The sequence below is a fragment of the Mustela nivalis genome, assembly GCF_964662115.1.
Source record: "Mustela nivalis genome assembly, chromosome: 18".
Classification (NCBI taxonomy): Eukaryota; Metazoa; Chordata; class Mammalia; order Carnivora; family Mustelidae; genus Mustela; species Mustela nivalis.
Genome location: NC_139037.1, coordinates 54,844,678 through 54,860,195, shown reverse-complemented (window position 1 = coordinate 54,860,195; position 15,518 = coordinate 54,844,678). Strand labels below are relative to the sequence as shown.

The window sequence follows — 15,518 nt, the reverse complement described above, 5'->3', positions numbered from 1 at the left end:
GGCCTAGGGGCGGGCCCCGCTAATAAGGCTACTGCATAATCATGAGCTCCGGAGAGAAGGACTGGAGTCTCGGGACGCTTAGGAGGTAAGGCCCGGGAAAAGGAGGAGCTATGCTAATAAGGGAGGGGGAAAGGCTTTCCTTGTGAAGGGGAATTCCGAATGGGGCGGGGATATGCTAACGCGAGGGCTAAGCTCACTCGGAGCAGCGCCACGCGCTCTCTGCGGGCGGGCCGTCTGTGGGCGGGGATATGCTAATACGATCCCTCACGCTTTCGGCGGACGGGTCGGGAAAATCGTTCGGGGAGGTGCTATGCAAATGAGGATCCCGGAGGCATCGCTTTTCAGGGAACCATCCCCTAGGCCCCGTTTTTAGTAGGCGGGGTTCGTCGACTCGCGCGCGGCCGTATATAGGCGCGCTCGAAGGAAGGAGCGGGTCTTGAAGGGAAGCTCCACCTCCGTCCTGGGATCCTAGCCAAACTTCCGACCCGGGCGTCTAGGCTGGACGCCGGAGTCTCCGCCCGCTAAGGGACCCAGGCTTCCGGTTCCCGGAGTCCCAGCCAAGCGGAAGACAGACTGGGAGGGGAGGTGGGGCCCTGGAGGGGGACAGCGGGGTAACGGGACAGGGAGGGGCCGTGAGATCACTGCATTCCTAATCCCTGAGCCAGCTCGCCCAAACTGGGGTGGCTGGATCATTGAAGGGCCTCGGGCCAGGCTTTCTGAGTCCTGAAGGAGTAAGATGAGGGCCCAGACTCCGGGGTCTCTCGGGGAGAATGAGACTGGAGTTCTGAATTCCTGGGTCCCGGGGAGTAGGGGATCAGGGAGTCTTTACTACTAGGTTCCGCAAAAGAGAGAGCTGGGGGCGTGGACTCTTGGGTCCAGGGGTTGGTGAGGCCGGGTATTCAGATATCTGGATCTGAGGGAATCCGGATTGGGAACCCGAATACCTGTGTCTGTGTGAAGTGAAGTACGAGTTTGAGACCAGGAGTGGAAGGATGGAGGAAGGATGGGCATGAGGGCCTGACTTCTGTTTGTGAGGAAGGAGAGGTCAAACTCCCCAGTCCCAGGAAGGAAGAAAATGGGAGTCCGAACTCCTGCTGAGTGAGAGGAAATCGGAATTTGGACTTTTCCATCTTGAATGAGGAGGAGGTTGTAGGGTCGGGCTCCTCGGCTCTATATTTAGAGGGGATTTAGGAGACCGGGATATTCTGGGAATCCCCAGCAGGTGGGCGGCGCAACTCCCAGCCAGCACGGCTTTTTTTCTACCGTCCACTTTTCGGAACTACAATTCCCTTGCAGCCACCCTGCTCAGGGTTTTACGTCACTTCCTATTCCGCAGCTCTTTCCGCGCGCGCGCAGGGCACTGTGGGGCCTTGTAGCGGGCTACCGCAACCCCGCCCCCTTCACCTCTCACTTCCTTGCTGTCCCCGCGCGACGAAGGCGACGCGCGGACTACGCCTCCCGGCGTCCGTCGCGCGCGCCCCTGCCTGTGTGCCCCATTGGCTTCTGGGAAACTGAGTCCGGAGTCTTCCCACCAGCCTTCACGGCACCGTGCTCGGTACTTGAAGTCCCGGCAAGCTCGGCGGCGTTTTAGCTCCGCCCCTCTCCTCCCTCTGCTCGCGAGCCCCCCCAGCCCGCCCCGCCCCGCGCCGGGGCCGGAGCCGCAGCCCGAGCGGCGGGGTAAGATGGCGGCGGCAGTCTGGGCCGCGGGGCTCGGGCCTATTGGGGTGGGCGGGGCGGAGTCGGGTCGCTAGTTGTCCTGGGGTCCTCCCCACACGCCGCGGGGCCTGGAGGACTTAGCGGGGCGGCCTCGGGCCCGGCAGCGGCGGCGGAACCTGGTGCCGAGCGGGGGGCCTTCTTAAGGCCCCGGGACGCGTCTGTGGGTTCCGGGGGGCATCTGCGGGGCGTCCCCGTGAGGAGTGGGGACGTCCACCGGGCTGGACCGGGACAGGAGCCTGCTCTCCATCACCTAGCTGGCGTGGGTCATTTCTATAGGCACTGCTGATCGTCTTTATGGGCTGACCAGAGGTTAGGGTCTGTTTATAGGGTTCTGGGGCCATCTTGAGATCTTGAGATATGTCCCAGGGTGAAGGAGGTCTGCAAGAGCTGAGGAGTATCTGCAGAGCCATCTATAGCGCCCGGGGTATGTCTGTTAGGGCTGGGAGTGTCTGCATGAGCTGACTTGAGGATGCGGCTCACCTACATGGGTCTGGGGCCATTTAGCGGGCCCGAGAGAACTGTTGGAGGGCCAGGAAGCCTTTTAGGGCCACCCTGACGGGTGGGGTATGCCCACCAAGGGAGGGAGGCAAATACTGAGGTGTGCTGTGAGGCCTGGATGGGTCTCTAACCTCTGGAGAGTGTCTAATCTGGGTGACAGGAGGCTGGGGGCAGTTAGAAGGACCTGGAACCATCTAGTTGGCTTTCAGTGTGACTGCAAGAGTGCAGTCTTTATGCCTGGAGCAAATTCGAATGCCTTTTGAGGCTGTATAATCGCGTGGAGAACAAGACAAAGGAGAGTATTGGAAAATTTGCCCAGCTCAAATGTACTTGCACTTTATAATGTAATTCAAATGAAAAAATGTTTTTAAATTCTGCATTGCCCTGGAGCTATAGAGATTAGAATTAGTACACATTTGTGTGGGGAAGTCTGTAGGATCACCTAGATTCATTTAGTGCAATGCTTTTCAAACTCTTTTGACCTTGATCTACAGTAAGAAGTACATTTTTTGTTGAGACCCATTGCATATTCCCCTATGTGTTGAATACCAAAGTCCCATTAATTCATATTTCCACTTAACGCCCTGCAATGTACTGTAAAGATTTTTCTCCTGAGTTCAATTTATTTATTTATTTTTATAACAATCTATTCGTGAACCACTATACTCCTATCATACTGTAGTTGGGGAAACACTGACCTATAGGGACTTAACAATGTCTGCAGAATGTGTTTTCATGTTGAAAAGATCTAAAGAGCCCTGGGTGTGTCTGCAAAGCCCAGGGCACGGCCACATGGGCAAGGAATCATCTTCATACGCTGCAGAGGGCTTGGAGATCTGTGTGTCTATACTCAGCAGGTCTCAATTAGGCTTCTGTTATGTGACAGTCACTGTTCGGCGTAGCAGGTGCTTCCCCCAGAGGTGCTGGAGAGCAGCTCCAGGGCTGGGAACTGTCCACAGGGGTTTATAGGCAGGACATGTTAGTGGGAGTTAGGGAAGGAGCTCCAGGCTCATTGCTGAGAGCTTTGGCTTAGCTTGGAAATCTGTGGTAGGAGAGAGACCTGGACCTGGGTGTTTGCTTTGCAGCAAAGGGCTGGGAGAGTGGCAGAGATAAACCTGGGCCTCTGGAGGCTAATAATGCTAATTATTGTTACTTTGTATTGAACACTTGGGCTGTGCTGACTCTGTGGCAGAAGTCAGTCCACTTTGAATTCTCACAGCCCTTCTTGGCCATAGATACTCCTGTTGTGCCTGTCCAGATAAGCACAATGAATCGGTGTGGGGGGCAGTTTAGGGGTTTCAAAGCTTTCTGGGAACTCAGATTGGATATTGTTTTCAAAGTGGCAGATTTGATGGTTACAGGGAAGCTAGCAGCTGAAATAGTCATGCTTTCTGAAGTCCTAATCCAGACACCCACCAGTGCGAGGGATCATCTCTCCGCTTTAGTATAATCTAAGAATTTCTGTGACATCACGAAAGCGTGAGCCATGCTTTCATCCAGTGGGCACATAGGCCTTAGGTGGATGCCCTCTGTGGGGTCAGGTGAACAGCCTGCCTTTCTGAAAGCAGTGTTTTCAGTTCAGTACTGGTTTTATACATTGCTCTATTGCAGTTCCATCTTTTGCATATAAATACAATTTTTTGGTTCTGCGCCATCGAGGAGAGTTGATGCTGTAGGAAGTGGTATGGTATTTGAGGTACACCCAGCCCACTGGTGCATGTCTCAGTTTGGGAAAGGAGGGTTTAGGAGACTATGGGACACGGTATTTGAAATCATAACTCAACCAAAAAAAATCTTGGCATTGGGTTGGGTCTTAGGAGGGTGGGCAGTGAGGTCTTAAAGCTTGGCCGTGGGGGAAGCTGTGGGCACTTGGGCGTGCCTTGTTGAAAGGGGAGGCTGGGAAGGCCTCCCTTCCACAAAGGGGGGCAGCTGGGATCCAGGCAAGGGAAGAGAGCCCATTCTGGTCCCTCCGATGGCTGCACTGGGCGTGGGGCTCGCCCAAGGACTGGAGTGCAGCGGTAGAAGGGAGGGATTCCAGAGAGGTTGCTGAACAAAGCAACATTGGAGGCCCTTGAGGTCTTTGCATCCATTTCCTGCTCCTCCCGGAACCCCCCTGCGCCCTGGTCTCCACTCCAAACTGTCTCCCTCTCAACTACCAGGTGACCATGGAGGAAGAAGATGAGTCCCGAGGGAAGACAGAGGAGTCGGGCGAGGATCGGGGCGATGGTCCACCGGACAGAGACCCCACACTTTCTCCTTCTGCCTTTATCCTGGTAAGGCTGGTAGACACCCGGGGCCAAGGCAGGCAGGGATGGGCTGCAAGTTCAGATTTGGGGGCCCAACACCTGGGCCCTGGTGGGGAGGAGGGGCTGGGGGCCTGGACTCTTGGCTCCTCTGATGGGTTCGGATTTGGCTATAGGGGTGTCTGGAATGGCTGTCTCCCAGGAGCAGAGCTTGTAATCATTTGCACGAGTCCCCTGACTGCCCTTTCTTTCCATCCCCTTCACCCTCCACCTTTTCTCTAGCGGGCCATTCAGCAGGCTGTGGGAAGTTCCCTGCAGGGGGATCTGCCAAATGATAAAGGTATGATGGGCTCTGGTTCCTCTTAGCCTCCTGTCCCATCTCTGTGTTCTTTACCCTAATTTCATTCATAACCACTCTTCTGAGGCCTCCTGGGCACCACTCTCATGCTGGCACAGGGAGCCAAAAGATGGGTCAGACTCCATGGCTGCCTCGGAGGGGCTGCCAGTCTGATGGAGGGGAGACGCCATCACTGGGCAGAAGTGGCCCAAGGCACTGTCGGAGGGCAGGAGGAGGCCCGGTTCAGGGAGTGTGTGGGGGAGGAAATGGGGTCTGTCTGGGAAGGCTTCCTAGAGGGGGGAAACAGGGGAACTGGGTCTCTAAGGATGCGATCTAAGGAGCGATCCAGTAAAGAGGGAAGCCTGGTAGGCAGAGGCAGCCAGCAGGTGCACAGCACTGGGCCACCTTGCAGGACTGCGTCATCGTTTTCTGGGGCTGGTGGGCGCGGGGGTATGAGCAGGAGTCAAGGCAGGGGAGTTCCTTGGGGACTGGGCCCTAGGAAGGCTCTAAAGGCACAGTGCCTTGTCTGGACAGCATCCTGAGGGCAGCTAGGAGGACAGAGGGGTGAGAGCACTGGCGCCTCAGAATGGTGTTGGGGAGTCCTTCCGGGACCTGAGCTGGGGCGTGGTGGAAGGAGGCAGGGAGAGCCGGCAGGTCCTTGGTTCCCTTGGCAAGAGCTAAGCAGGCCCCCCTTTCCTCTGCCCCACAGAGTCTCTGTGTCTAGTCTCGTTTCCAATCCCCCATGCAAATCTCTCTCCAGATGGCTCCCGGTGTCATGGCCTTCGATGGAGGCGCTGCCGGAGCCCACGGTCAGAGCCCCGTTCCCAGGAGTCAGGGGGGACTGACACGGCTACTGTGAGTAAGAACAGGGGGCTGGGGGCCCAGACTTGGGGAGGGTTGCGGGGGGCTAGGTCACTGGGGTCTGGGGACCCAGACTCCTGGGGCTGGAGTCAATCAGTGGTGTTGGAGGGGCTGGGGACGTCATCTGTGGGGGTGAGCCTTGGGTCCCAGAGGCAAGTCAGGGTGAGGGAATTGGTTGGATCCTGGCATTTTCTTGGAGTTTTAGATGTTTGGGTTCCTGAGAATTTAGGGTCTGGGGAAAGGGGGTTTGTGGGTCCTCACATGAGCAGATACAGGACGGAGCCCCTCCTGGCCTATTCCAGGTGTTGGACATGGCCGCAGACAGCTTCCTCTCGGGGCTGGTGAGTGTTCTGGATCCCCCAGATACCTGGGTTCCCAGCCACCTGGACCTGCGGCCTGGCGAGTGAGTAGTTGGGCAGCTGGAGTGGGAGAGGCCTTTGGCGTGGGAGCTGGAAGCTTCCCTTGGGCTCACTCACCCCCTTCCGCCCTGCAGAAGCGAGGACATGCTGGAGCTGGTGGCTGAGGTCCGAATTGGGGACAGGGATCCGATCCCTCTGCCCGTGCCTAGCCTGCTGCCCCGTCTCAGGGCCTGGAGGACAGGCAAAACGGGTATGTGGGGCCAGGGCGGAGCTGAGCAGGAGACCTCAGAGTTGTGCGGGAGTCTGCTGTCATTGGTAGTAATAGTAGTGATTGTGTCCCTTGGACAAAACCTTTAAGCCTTTGCCTGTTAGACCAAAATAAAGGCTGTGCGTGCCGACAGACGCACGGAAAGCAATCGCTGATGTGATCGCTAGCACGAAGGAGTCGTTAGCACATGTGAGGTGCTCAGCGTCCCAGGCTCTACAAGGCAGTGGAGTTGCAGTGAGAATTCATCTCCCTGGGAGCGGGAGGCCCTTAGCTCTTAGTTTCTGATTCAGTGGGTTTGGGGTGGGGCTTGGGAGTTTGCATTTCTAACTAGTTCTTCAGGGCTGCTGCTGCTGCTGGCCCCCAGAGCCCAGGTTTAGACTTCCTTCTGCATGGATGTCTGCAGTTGGGAGGGGTGGAGAAGAGAGGAAGGCTCTATCAGCTCGGGTGCAGCATGAGGGCAGCTATTCGGCAGCTGACTTTGGGCCCCCACCCTGGCCCAGTTTGTTTTCTTTGATTTTTTTTTACAGTTGTGGGTTGCCTTGTCTATTAGGCTCAGGGAACGTGATACCTCGGGCCCACCACACTCTTCGGGGCCCACAAGAATACGTTCATTTCTTTTCAAATTAGAAGTCTAGAGGATAAATAAAGGGGCATGGCAGTGTCCTAATAAAACTTTATTGACAAAAGCAGATGACCTAGGGATTTGGCCCCAGACATTCAGTGATGTAGACGTATCTGGAACCTGAGAGCTGTTTTGCCCTGGGGTGGGGTGGGGAGGATGCTGGGGTTGTGATTTATTTCCTTGTTACCGGCGGTTTTCTTCCTCCATTTGGAAACTATTAAGAATTTAGGGGGGAAAAAACTCACCCTTAATCCTACATCATATAAAAATTATATAAAGAAGTGGCTGTCCTGCAGTTCCAGACTGTTCCGGCCTGTGGATTCCCTATACCTCTGGGGGTAGTAATAATTCGTAAGCAGGGTAGAAGAGCTCATGCTCACCGGGTCCTCGCAGGCCAGGCACAGTCTGGTTTGGTCCCCATAGCTGCTTGTCCAGTCCCCTTGTCTTCGTGAGGTGTGAATGCTCTCGTCACCATCCTCCTCTGCTTACGTTTCTTTCTTTCTTTTTTTTTTTTTTAAGATTTTATTTCTTTTAGATTTTATTTATTTATTTATTTGACAGAGATCACGAGTAGGCAGAAAGGCAGGCAGAGAGAAAGGGGAGAAGCAGGCTCCCCGCTGAGCAGAGAGCCTGATGTGGGGCTCAATCCCAGGACCCTGAGATCACGACCTGAGCTAAAGGCAGAGGCTTTAACCCACTGCGCCACCCAGGTGCCCCTCTGCTTACGTTTCTTTCCTTTTTTCCTTTTTCTCTTTCTTTCTTAGATTTATTTATGTATTTTAGAGGGGTGGGGAGGGCAGAGGGAGAGAGAGAATCTCAAGCAGGCTCCCTGCCAAGTGTGGAGCCTGACAAAGGGCTTTGATCTCATGATCCTGAGATCATGACCTGAGCCGAAATCAAGAGTCGGAGGCTGAACTGCACCACCCGGGCATCCCCTCTTGCTTTTTATCTTTTTCCTCAGCCCTCAGTAGCTGGTGGGCTTTCTCTGTGGCTCCTTGAGATTTCTCTCTCTGCTTGATGTGAGCTCCTTGAAGGCAGGGACTTTATCCCTTGTGCTCACTCTTCTATTCCTCGTACCCCAGACTGCCCTTGGCACAAGATAGGTAATCAGTAAAAATGTCCTGAATGAATGAGTGGACCCCACTGTAGAAATGAGGAAACTGAGACAGGCAGCAGTTGAGGTCCTTGTCCTTGGTCATGTCATGGGTGAGGGCTTAGAGCCTGGGATAGGGTTGAGAGGTGGCTCTGGGACTGCCCTCATGAGCCCTGGCTATCCTGGCACTGTCCACCTGACCATGCTGGCATCCTGGCCGTTGCAGCACCCTGTAGTATGTGGTTGAGAGGGGAGGTTGAGAGGGCACCCCATTGTGTGTGTCTGGAGGTGTGGCCGTGGTCCATTGTCTCCATGTGGGATTTATGGCCCTGAGACCCTGTCTTCAAGAAAGCATGGCCTCGGGAGGCAGCAAGGATGATGCGGGAAAGCACGATGCCAGTGGGTAGGAGGGGCGGACCCTGGTTGTTCCTGTCGCTTGTCAGTCCCTTGGATGGGGCTCGTCACAGAGTGATGTGCATGAGGCGAGGACTCCAGTGGCCAGGGCTCCTCAGCTCTGCCCTTTCCTGGCTCTCGAGAGGAAGTTATCACCTTTGCAGCCGCAGGCAATTCTTTCCATGAAGCAGGATAAATTTCCCCCAGAGGCAGCCGGAGTGGTGGGCCAGAGCTCAGCTTCTCAGGTGGTTTTAGGTTCAAATCCCGGCTGCCCCGCTCTGGCCCTTGTCTTCTGTGGTAACACCGGTCATGGGCTTCTTGGGCTGCAGGCCAGGGGACGTCTCAGGATATGGGAGCACAGGCTCGGTGGCACACTGACTGAGTCCACACCCAGCTTCTCCCCGCTGTGGGCCCTTCGGGAAGATACTGCAGCTCCCTGAGCCTCAGTGTCCTCCAGTGGCGTGGAGTTGTGGGAATGTGCTGTGAGTCAGGCCGAGTTGAGTGCTGAGAGCTGTGTCTGCTGGCGCCCTGAGGGCCGCTGGAGGAGGGCAGTGGCTGGGGTGCTGTCCTGCCTGTGGGCGCTGTGCAGGACACCGGGAGGAGGGTGTGCACCTGACCGTGGTTCTCCATCTCTACCGTTTCTTTGCAGTTTCTCCACAGCCCCACTCTTCTCGACCCTCCTGTGCCCGCCACCTCCTCACCTTGGGCACTGGAGATGGGGGCCCAGCCCCTCCCCCTGCCCCCTCCTCTGCGTCCTCCTCACCCTCCCCTTCCCCTTCATCTTCCTCTCCCTCCCCTCCCCCACCTCCCCCACCCCCAGCACCCCCGGCTCCACCTGCCCCCCGATTTGACATCTATGACCCCTTCCACCCCACCGATGAGGCCTATTCCCCACCGCCTGCTCCGGAGCAGAAGTATGACCCCTTTGAGCCCACTGGCTCCAACCCCAGCTCATCCGCGGGGACCCCCTCACCTGAGGAAGAGGAGGAGGAGGAGGAGGAAGAGGAGGAGGAAGAGGAAGAGGAGGAAGAGGAGGAGGAAGGCTTGTCTCAGAGCATCAGCCGCATCTCGGAGACCCTGGCGGGCATCTATGATGACAACAGTCTGAGCCAGGACTTTCCAGGTGACGAGAGCCCCCGCCCGGACCCCCAGCCCCCACAGCCAACGCCAGCCCCCGGAACTCCGCCCCAGGTAGACTCCACCCGGGCGGATGGAGCCAGCCGCCGGCGCGTCTTCGTGGTGGGGACGGAGGCAGAGGCCTGTCGGGAAGGCAAGGTCTCTGTGGAGGTGGTGACAGCCGGTGGAGCCGTCATCCCGCCAACCCTGCTGCCACCGGGCGACTCAGAGATTGAGGAGGGCGAGATTGTCCAGCCTGAGGAGGAGCCCCGGGTGGCGGTGTCCCTGTTTCGCCCCAGCGGCGGCCGGGCAGCGCGCCCCCCTCCCGCAGCCGCGGCACCGCCTGCGGCTCAGCCCCCGCCCCCGCCCCCCGCTCCCCGGGCCCCGGAGGGGGACGACTTCTTGTCTCTGCACGCGGAGTCGGACGGGGAGGGCGCACTGCAGGTGGACCTAGGGGAGCCTGCCCCCGCCCCACCGGCCGCAGACACGCGCTGGGGCGGCCTGGACCTGCGCCGCAAGATCCTGACGCAGCGGCGGGAGCGATACCGCCAGCGCTCGCCCTCCCCCACAGCCGCCACTGCGGCTGCTGCCGCCCCCGCCGGGCCCCCCACCCGCAAGAAGTCACGGAGGGAGCGAAAGCGGAGCGGTGGGGAGGCCAAGGAGGCTGCCTCGTCCTCGTCCAGCGCTCCACCCGCCCCACCGGCCCCGGCCTCCCCCTGGGACTCCAAGAAGCACCGCTCCCGGGACCGCAAGCCGGGCTCCCACGCCTCGTCGTCCGCCCGCCGCCGCTCCCGCTCCCGCTCCGCTCGCCGCCGCTCCCGCAGCACCGACCGCCGCCGCGGGGGCAGCCGCAGGTCTCGGTCCCGGGAAAAGCGGCGGCGGCGGCGGCGCTCGGCCTCCCCGCCCCCTGCCACCTCCTCCTCGTCGTCGTCCAGGCGGGAGCGGCACCGTGGCAAGCACCGAGATGGCGGCGGCAGCAAGAAAAAGAAGAAGCGCTCACGGTCCCGGGGCGAGAAGCGCTCTGGGGACAGCGAAAAGGCCCCGGTGCCCACACAGCCGCCCTCCGGCTCCAGCTCCTTGGGCGGAGAGCGCGACAGCCGCCGCCGGGGGGCCGTGCCACCCTCCATCCAGGACCTCACGGACCACGATCTCTTCGCCATCAAGCGGACCATCACCGTGGGCCGGCCTGACAAGCCCGACCCCCGCGGCCCCTCACCGGCCCCGGCCTCGTCGCCCAAGCGAGAGGTCTTGTACGACTCGGAGGGACTGAGCGCCGAGGAGCGGGGTGGCAAGAGCAGCGAGAAGGACCGGCGCCGCTCTGGGGCTGCCTCCTCCTCCTCTTCCTCCCGGGAGAAGGGATCACGGCGGAAGGCGCTGGATGGGGGGGATCGGGACCGGGACAGGGACAGAGATAGGGACAGGGACAGGTCATCCAAGAAGGTTCGGCCTCCCAAGGAGTCAGCGCCCTCCTCGGGGCCCCCACCAAAGCCGCCGGTCAGCAGTGGCTCGGGCTCATCCTCCTCCTCGTGCTCCTCTTCTTCCCGGAAGGTGAAGCTGCAATCCAAGGTGGCAGTGCTGATCCGTGAAGGCGTCAGCAGTACCACGCCTGCCAAGGAGGCCGCGTCAGCGGGGCTGGGCTCCATCGGGGTCAAGTTTAGCCGAGACCGGGAGAGCCGCTCCCCCTTCCTCAAGCCCGATGAGCGGGCCCCCGCTGAGGTGGCCAAAGCAGCTCCGGGCAGCACCAAGCCCAAAAAGACCAAGGTCAAGGCCAAGGCTGGGGCCAAGAAAGCCAAGGGGACCAAGGGAAAGACCAAGCCATCCAAGACCAGGAAAAAGATCCGCAGTGGGGGCAGCAGCGGGGGCAGCGGTGGCCCTGTGATGCTAAAGAAGTCCAAGGCGGACAGCTGCAGCCAGGCAGCGGGGGCCAAGGGAGTGGAGGAGACCTCTTGGTCCGGGGAAGAACGGGCAGCCAAGGCCCCCAGCACCCCGCCCCCTAAGGCAGCCCCTCCGCCCCCCGCACTCACACCTGACTCGCAGACCGTGGATAGCAGCTGCAAGACGCCCGAGGTCTCCTTCCTTCCCGAAGAGGCTGCGGAGGAGGCTGGAGTCCGAGGTGGCGCCGAGGAGGAGGAGGAGGAGGAGGAGGAAGAGGAGGAAGAGGAGGAGGAGGAGGAGCAGCAGCCTGCCACCACCACAGCCACCAGCACTGCTGCAGCTGCCCCAAGCACTGCCCCTAGCGCAGGGTCCACAGCCGGTGACTCAGGGGCGGAGGACGGGCCAGGCACCCGTGTTTCCCAGCTGCCCACGCTGCCCCCGCCCATGCCCTGGAACCTGCCTGCTGGTGTGGACTGCACCACCAGCGGTGTCCTGGCCCGTGAGTGTGCCCTAGGTCTGGGGGGTGCAGACAGGACTGAGAGGTGGAGGTCCTAGGGGGTCAGACTTGGAGGCAGTGGGGATGCCCTAGAAGGGGTCGGTACACAGTGTCCCAGACAGTGAGGGGCTGGGGTGGGTGAGGGCTCGGTCAGGGTCTGTCCGGGAGGCTCACTGATGTCTGGGTATGCCGGAAGAGAGCAGGTGGGTGCGCACGGGGCGGCCAGCCTGGCGCAGACTGGGGGCCACCTGCGGGTGACCTGGGGTACGTGTGGAGGGACCAGAGAGAAGATGGGGGTGGGGGGCAGCAGTGTCCCTTGGGGGATGGCAATAGACCACAGGGGTCTTGAGACGGAATCTCGCTTTTGCCATCACCTTGTCTCCAAGTAACCTGGCCATGTTGCCCCCGACCACACGCGTACCTTAAGTTTTAAGTAAGAACAGGGTGGTGGTGGTGCGGAGTGGCTCTCTCAGGGGCCGAGGCCCCCTTTTCCCAGCTCTGAGCCCAAGACCCATGGCCTCTCTAGGGGTCCGGGTGGGAGGGGGCAGCAGGTGGCCAGGTGTCGCTCACTGGCCCTTCTTGTGTCAACTCCTGATGTCCTTGTCCTCAACTGTCTGCCCCTTGCAGTGACTGCACTTCTCTTCAAGATGGAAGAAGCCAATCTGGCGAGCCGAGCAAAGGCCCAGGAACTGATCCAGGCCACCAACCAGGTGGGCTCCCCTGGGGAAGAGTCCCCATAGTCCCTTCTCTTGTGCCCTAACTCTGGTCTGGAGAGGAACTGCATTTCCCAGTGGGCCTTCGGACAAGGAAGGGATTGGCCAGAGGAAGAATCTCTGGCCCATGAGACTACTGGGAAACCAGGGCGGGAATGATGGGGGTGCGTGGTCCCTCTTCCCCTCCCCCTCCCTTTGTTCATGTTCTCTCCAACCTCTTCCCACAGATCCTCAGCCATCGAAAGCCACCCTCTAGTCTGGGGGTGACCCCAGCTCCTGTGCCCACCTCTCTGGGGCTGCCCCCTGGTCCCTCTAGCTACCTGCTCCCTGGCAGCCTCCCCCTGGGGGGCTGCGGCTCGACCCCTCCCACCCCCACTGGGCTGGCTGCAGCGTCTGACAAGCGAGAGGGCAGCAGCAGCTCCGAGGGACGGGGAGACACAGACAAGGTGAGCTGGGCTTGGGGGCAGTGGGTGGTTGGTGACAGCTTTGCAGAGAACGGGAACGGATGCTGAGACACAGGGGCCCAAGGAGGACTGGAGACAGATGCCCACAGGCGGGAACTTTGATCATACCAAAGTCATTAAAATGTAAGGAGCTCGGCTTTCCCTCACATGGATGAGTGGGAGATGGGCGCTGGGTAGATTTTTTTCCCCCATTACGTGCGCACAGAGAGGGTGAGAGGTACAAAAGCACGACGACGTAAACACACCCACGTGCCGACATGTGTCCGGACTACTGTGTACTTCGTGGTCACTCGTGTCTCTCCTTCCCTCCCCATCCTTTCGTGTGAGAGGGAGGATGGTTAAAGAAAGGAAAGTCAGGCATCTGTTGGAGGGCAGGAGTGGGTGCCAGGCAGATTCGGACAGGTTTTTCCTCAGCTGCACTTGGCTCCTGCTCGGGGGGCCTCAGGGCGGTTTTCCTTTCGGTCATGTCTGCATGTTTTCCGTCCTGGTCTGACAGCCCATGGCCCACCTCTCATTTCATGTACATTTTGTGTGGACAGTGGACGTGTGGGTCCTGGTCCAGGGCTACTGGGAGGGCCTGGGCTCTGGCCTGGTGGAGACCCAGCCTGGCCTGCGGTCGGGGGCGATGGCAACGAGGGGAGTGCAGGGCTGAGGCTGAGACTACAGGCAGGGGAGGGGAGGCTGGGGCTTCCGCAGGAACTCATCTGGCCTCTGCTGTCCCTTTTTCCTGCCCTGTCCTCGCCTCTGCCAGTATTTGAAGAAGCTGCACACGCAGGAGCGGGCGGTGGAGGAGGTGAAGCTGGCCATCAAGCCGTACTATCAGAAGAAGGACATCACCAAGGAGGAGTACAAGGATATCCTGCGGAAGGCTGTCCACAAGGTGGGGCCCAGAGGCGAACAGGTACACCGAGGTGGGGAGGGGAGCAGGAGGAGAGGTGGACACGTGCAGACAGATGTTACCCAGACGGGGAGCTGGGAGGGGTGCGTCTGTCTGGAAGGTGAGGAGCGGGATGGGATTTGCTCAAGCCCGCCGGGGCCTGGCCTGCTGGTGGCAGGGCTACAGGTGGGGTTGTTAGCTTGGAACGGGATGGGGGTAGCAGCTCCCATCCTAGTTGCCAGCTGTGCTCAGCAGTCCAGGTGGCAGGGACCCCGGGGGTCTGGCAGTGACCAAAGCTGCTCCTCACTGCCTAGATCTGCCACAGCAAAAGCGGGGAGATCAACCCGGTGAAGGTGAGCAACTTGGTGCGGGCCTACGTCCAGCGCTACCGCTACTTTCGCAAGCACGGCCGCAAGCCTGGCGACCCCCCCGGGCCCCCGCGGCCGCCCAAGGAGCCCGGGCCCCCTGACAAGGGTGGCCCAGGACTGCCCTTGCCCCCTCTCTGAGACCTTCAGCCACCCCTTCCTTCCTTCGCCTCTTTGGAATTCTGGACGTATTTATGGCTCCACCTCCCCACTTCCCTCCCCCCATCAGTGGGATGACTGGGGGAGGGTTGCTGCAGGGAAGAGGAGAGCCCCCTGCCCTGACCCGTCCTGTGCCCCTTGCCCCCAAGCCTGTCCCCATCGCCCCTCCCTTCTGTTTGTGTCCCTCCCCCAATTTCATTAAAGATTTCATGAAATGTTAGCCCCAAGCCCCATGATTTCAGCCCTTTCTTTTCAGAGACCAGTCTGGGAAAGGGCTGGGAAAAGATACACAGGTGGTCTGGCCTATGCCCGAGGGTGGCTAGCCAGGTGTGACTCAGGCGGAGTGCATTCGCCTCTCTGGGCCTCAGTGTCCTGATCTTTGACGTGGGTGTTGGAAGGATGAAGACCCAGACAAATGAAGCACTTCTTGCACCCCTGGTACATAGTCAGCCACTGCTTTTTTTTTTTTTTTTTAAGTATTTGACAGATCACAAGTAGGTGGAGAGGCAGGCAGAGAGAGAGGGAAGCAGGCTCCCTGCTGAGCAGAGAGCCTGATGCAGGGCTGATCCCGGGACCCCGAGATCATGACCTGAGCCAAAGGTAGAGGCTTAACCACTGAGCCACCCAGGCGCTTCTCAGCCATTGCTCTTGACAGAAAGTGGCAGTGGGTGGGAGGTTGGGGTCCCAGGTCCCACCTGCTCGGTGTCTTCCAAGCTCAGGGCACCTGGGTGCTATCGGTCTGCCCTGGAATTGCCCCAGCAACAGGACCTTTGTTCCCCATTGAGTTGGATTTTCTTTTTATCAGTCCTCCGAGGCTGCAGTGATCTTATCCATTCTCCTGCGGGTAGAGAGGGAAACTGAGGCACAGAGTAGCAGGGGCCACAGAGTGAGTCAGGGCCACACTGGCCTCCCATCAGTCCCTGCTGGCGTGGGCAGGCTTTAAGGCTGGAGCCCAGAACTTCTCTACAACTGCCTGTTCCAGCCCAGTGCAGAGCGGGGCTCAGGGCCTGGCAGGGAGGACTTGCCTGAGGTCGCCCAGCACGAGCTGCGGGGGGACCTAAGG

At 59.5% G+C, this 15,518-nt stretch overlaps 1 protein-coding gene across 4 annotated transcripts; it reads left to right on the top strand.

Annotated features, from left to right (window-relative positions):
• The first annotated feature begins 1,422 nt into the window (after positions 1 to 1,422).
• SCAF1 (SR-related CTD associated factor 1) lies at positions 1,423 to 14,682 on the top strand. 4 transcript variants are annotated; one of them, XM_082710302.1, is made up of 11 exons: positions 1,423 to 1,677; positions 4,374 to 4,487; positions 4,740 to 4,797; positions 5,555 to 5,649; positions 5,958 to 6,058; positions 6,149 to 6,264; positions 9,040 to 11,880; positions 12,505 to 12,587; positions 12,818 to 13,036; positions 13,806 to 13,934; positions 14,246 to 14,682. In XM_082710302.1, exons 2-11 carry the CDS (start codon positions 4,380 to 4,382, stop codon positions 14,435 to 14,437), a joined length of 3,942 nt encoding a protein of 1,313 aa, XP_082566428.1. In that variant the 5' UTR covers positions 1,423 to 1,677; positions 4,374 to 4,379; the 3' UTR covers positions 14,438 to 14,682. The 4 variants fall into 4 exon arrangements, with proteins under 4 accessions (XP_082566428.1, XP_082566429.1, XP_082566430.1 ...); XM_082710303.1 differs by having other exon boundaries at positions 1,670 to 2,025; XM_082710304.1 differs by lacking the exon at positions 1,423 to 1,677 and adding an exon at positions 1,773 to 2,140.
• The last annotated feature ends 836 nt before the right edge of the window (positions 14,683 to 15,518 follow it).

Excerpts from the sequence above, each read along its gene's own strand:
- SCAF1 (XM_082710302.1), top strand. The coding sequence starts at position 4,380 with ATGGAGGAAGAAGATGAGTCCCGAGGGAAGACAGAGGAGTCGGGCGAG. Across the intron at positions 6,265-9,039 it reads CTGGAGGACAGGCAAAACGG|TTTCTCCACAGCCCCACTCT; the intron begins GTATGTGGGGCC and ends GTTTCTTTGCAG. Across the intron at positions 11,881-12,504 it reads CACCAGCGGTGTCCTGGCCC|TGACTGCACTTCTCTTCAAG; the intron begins GTGAGTGTGCCC and ends TGCCCCTTGCAG.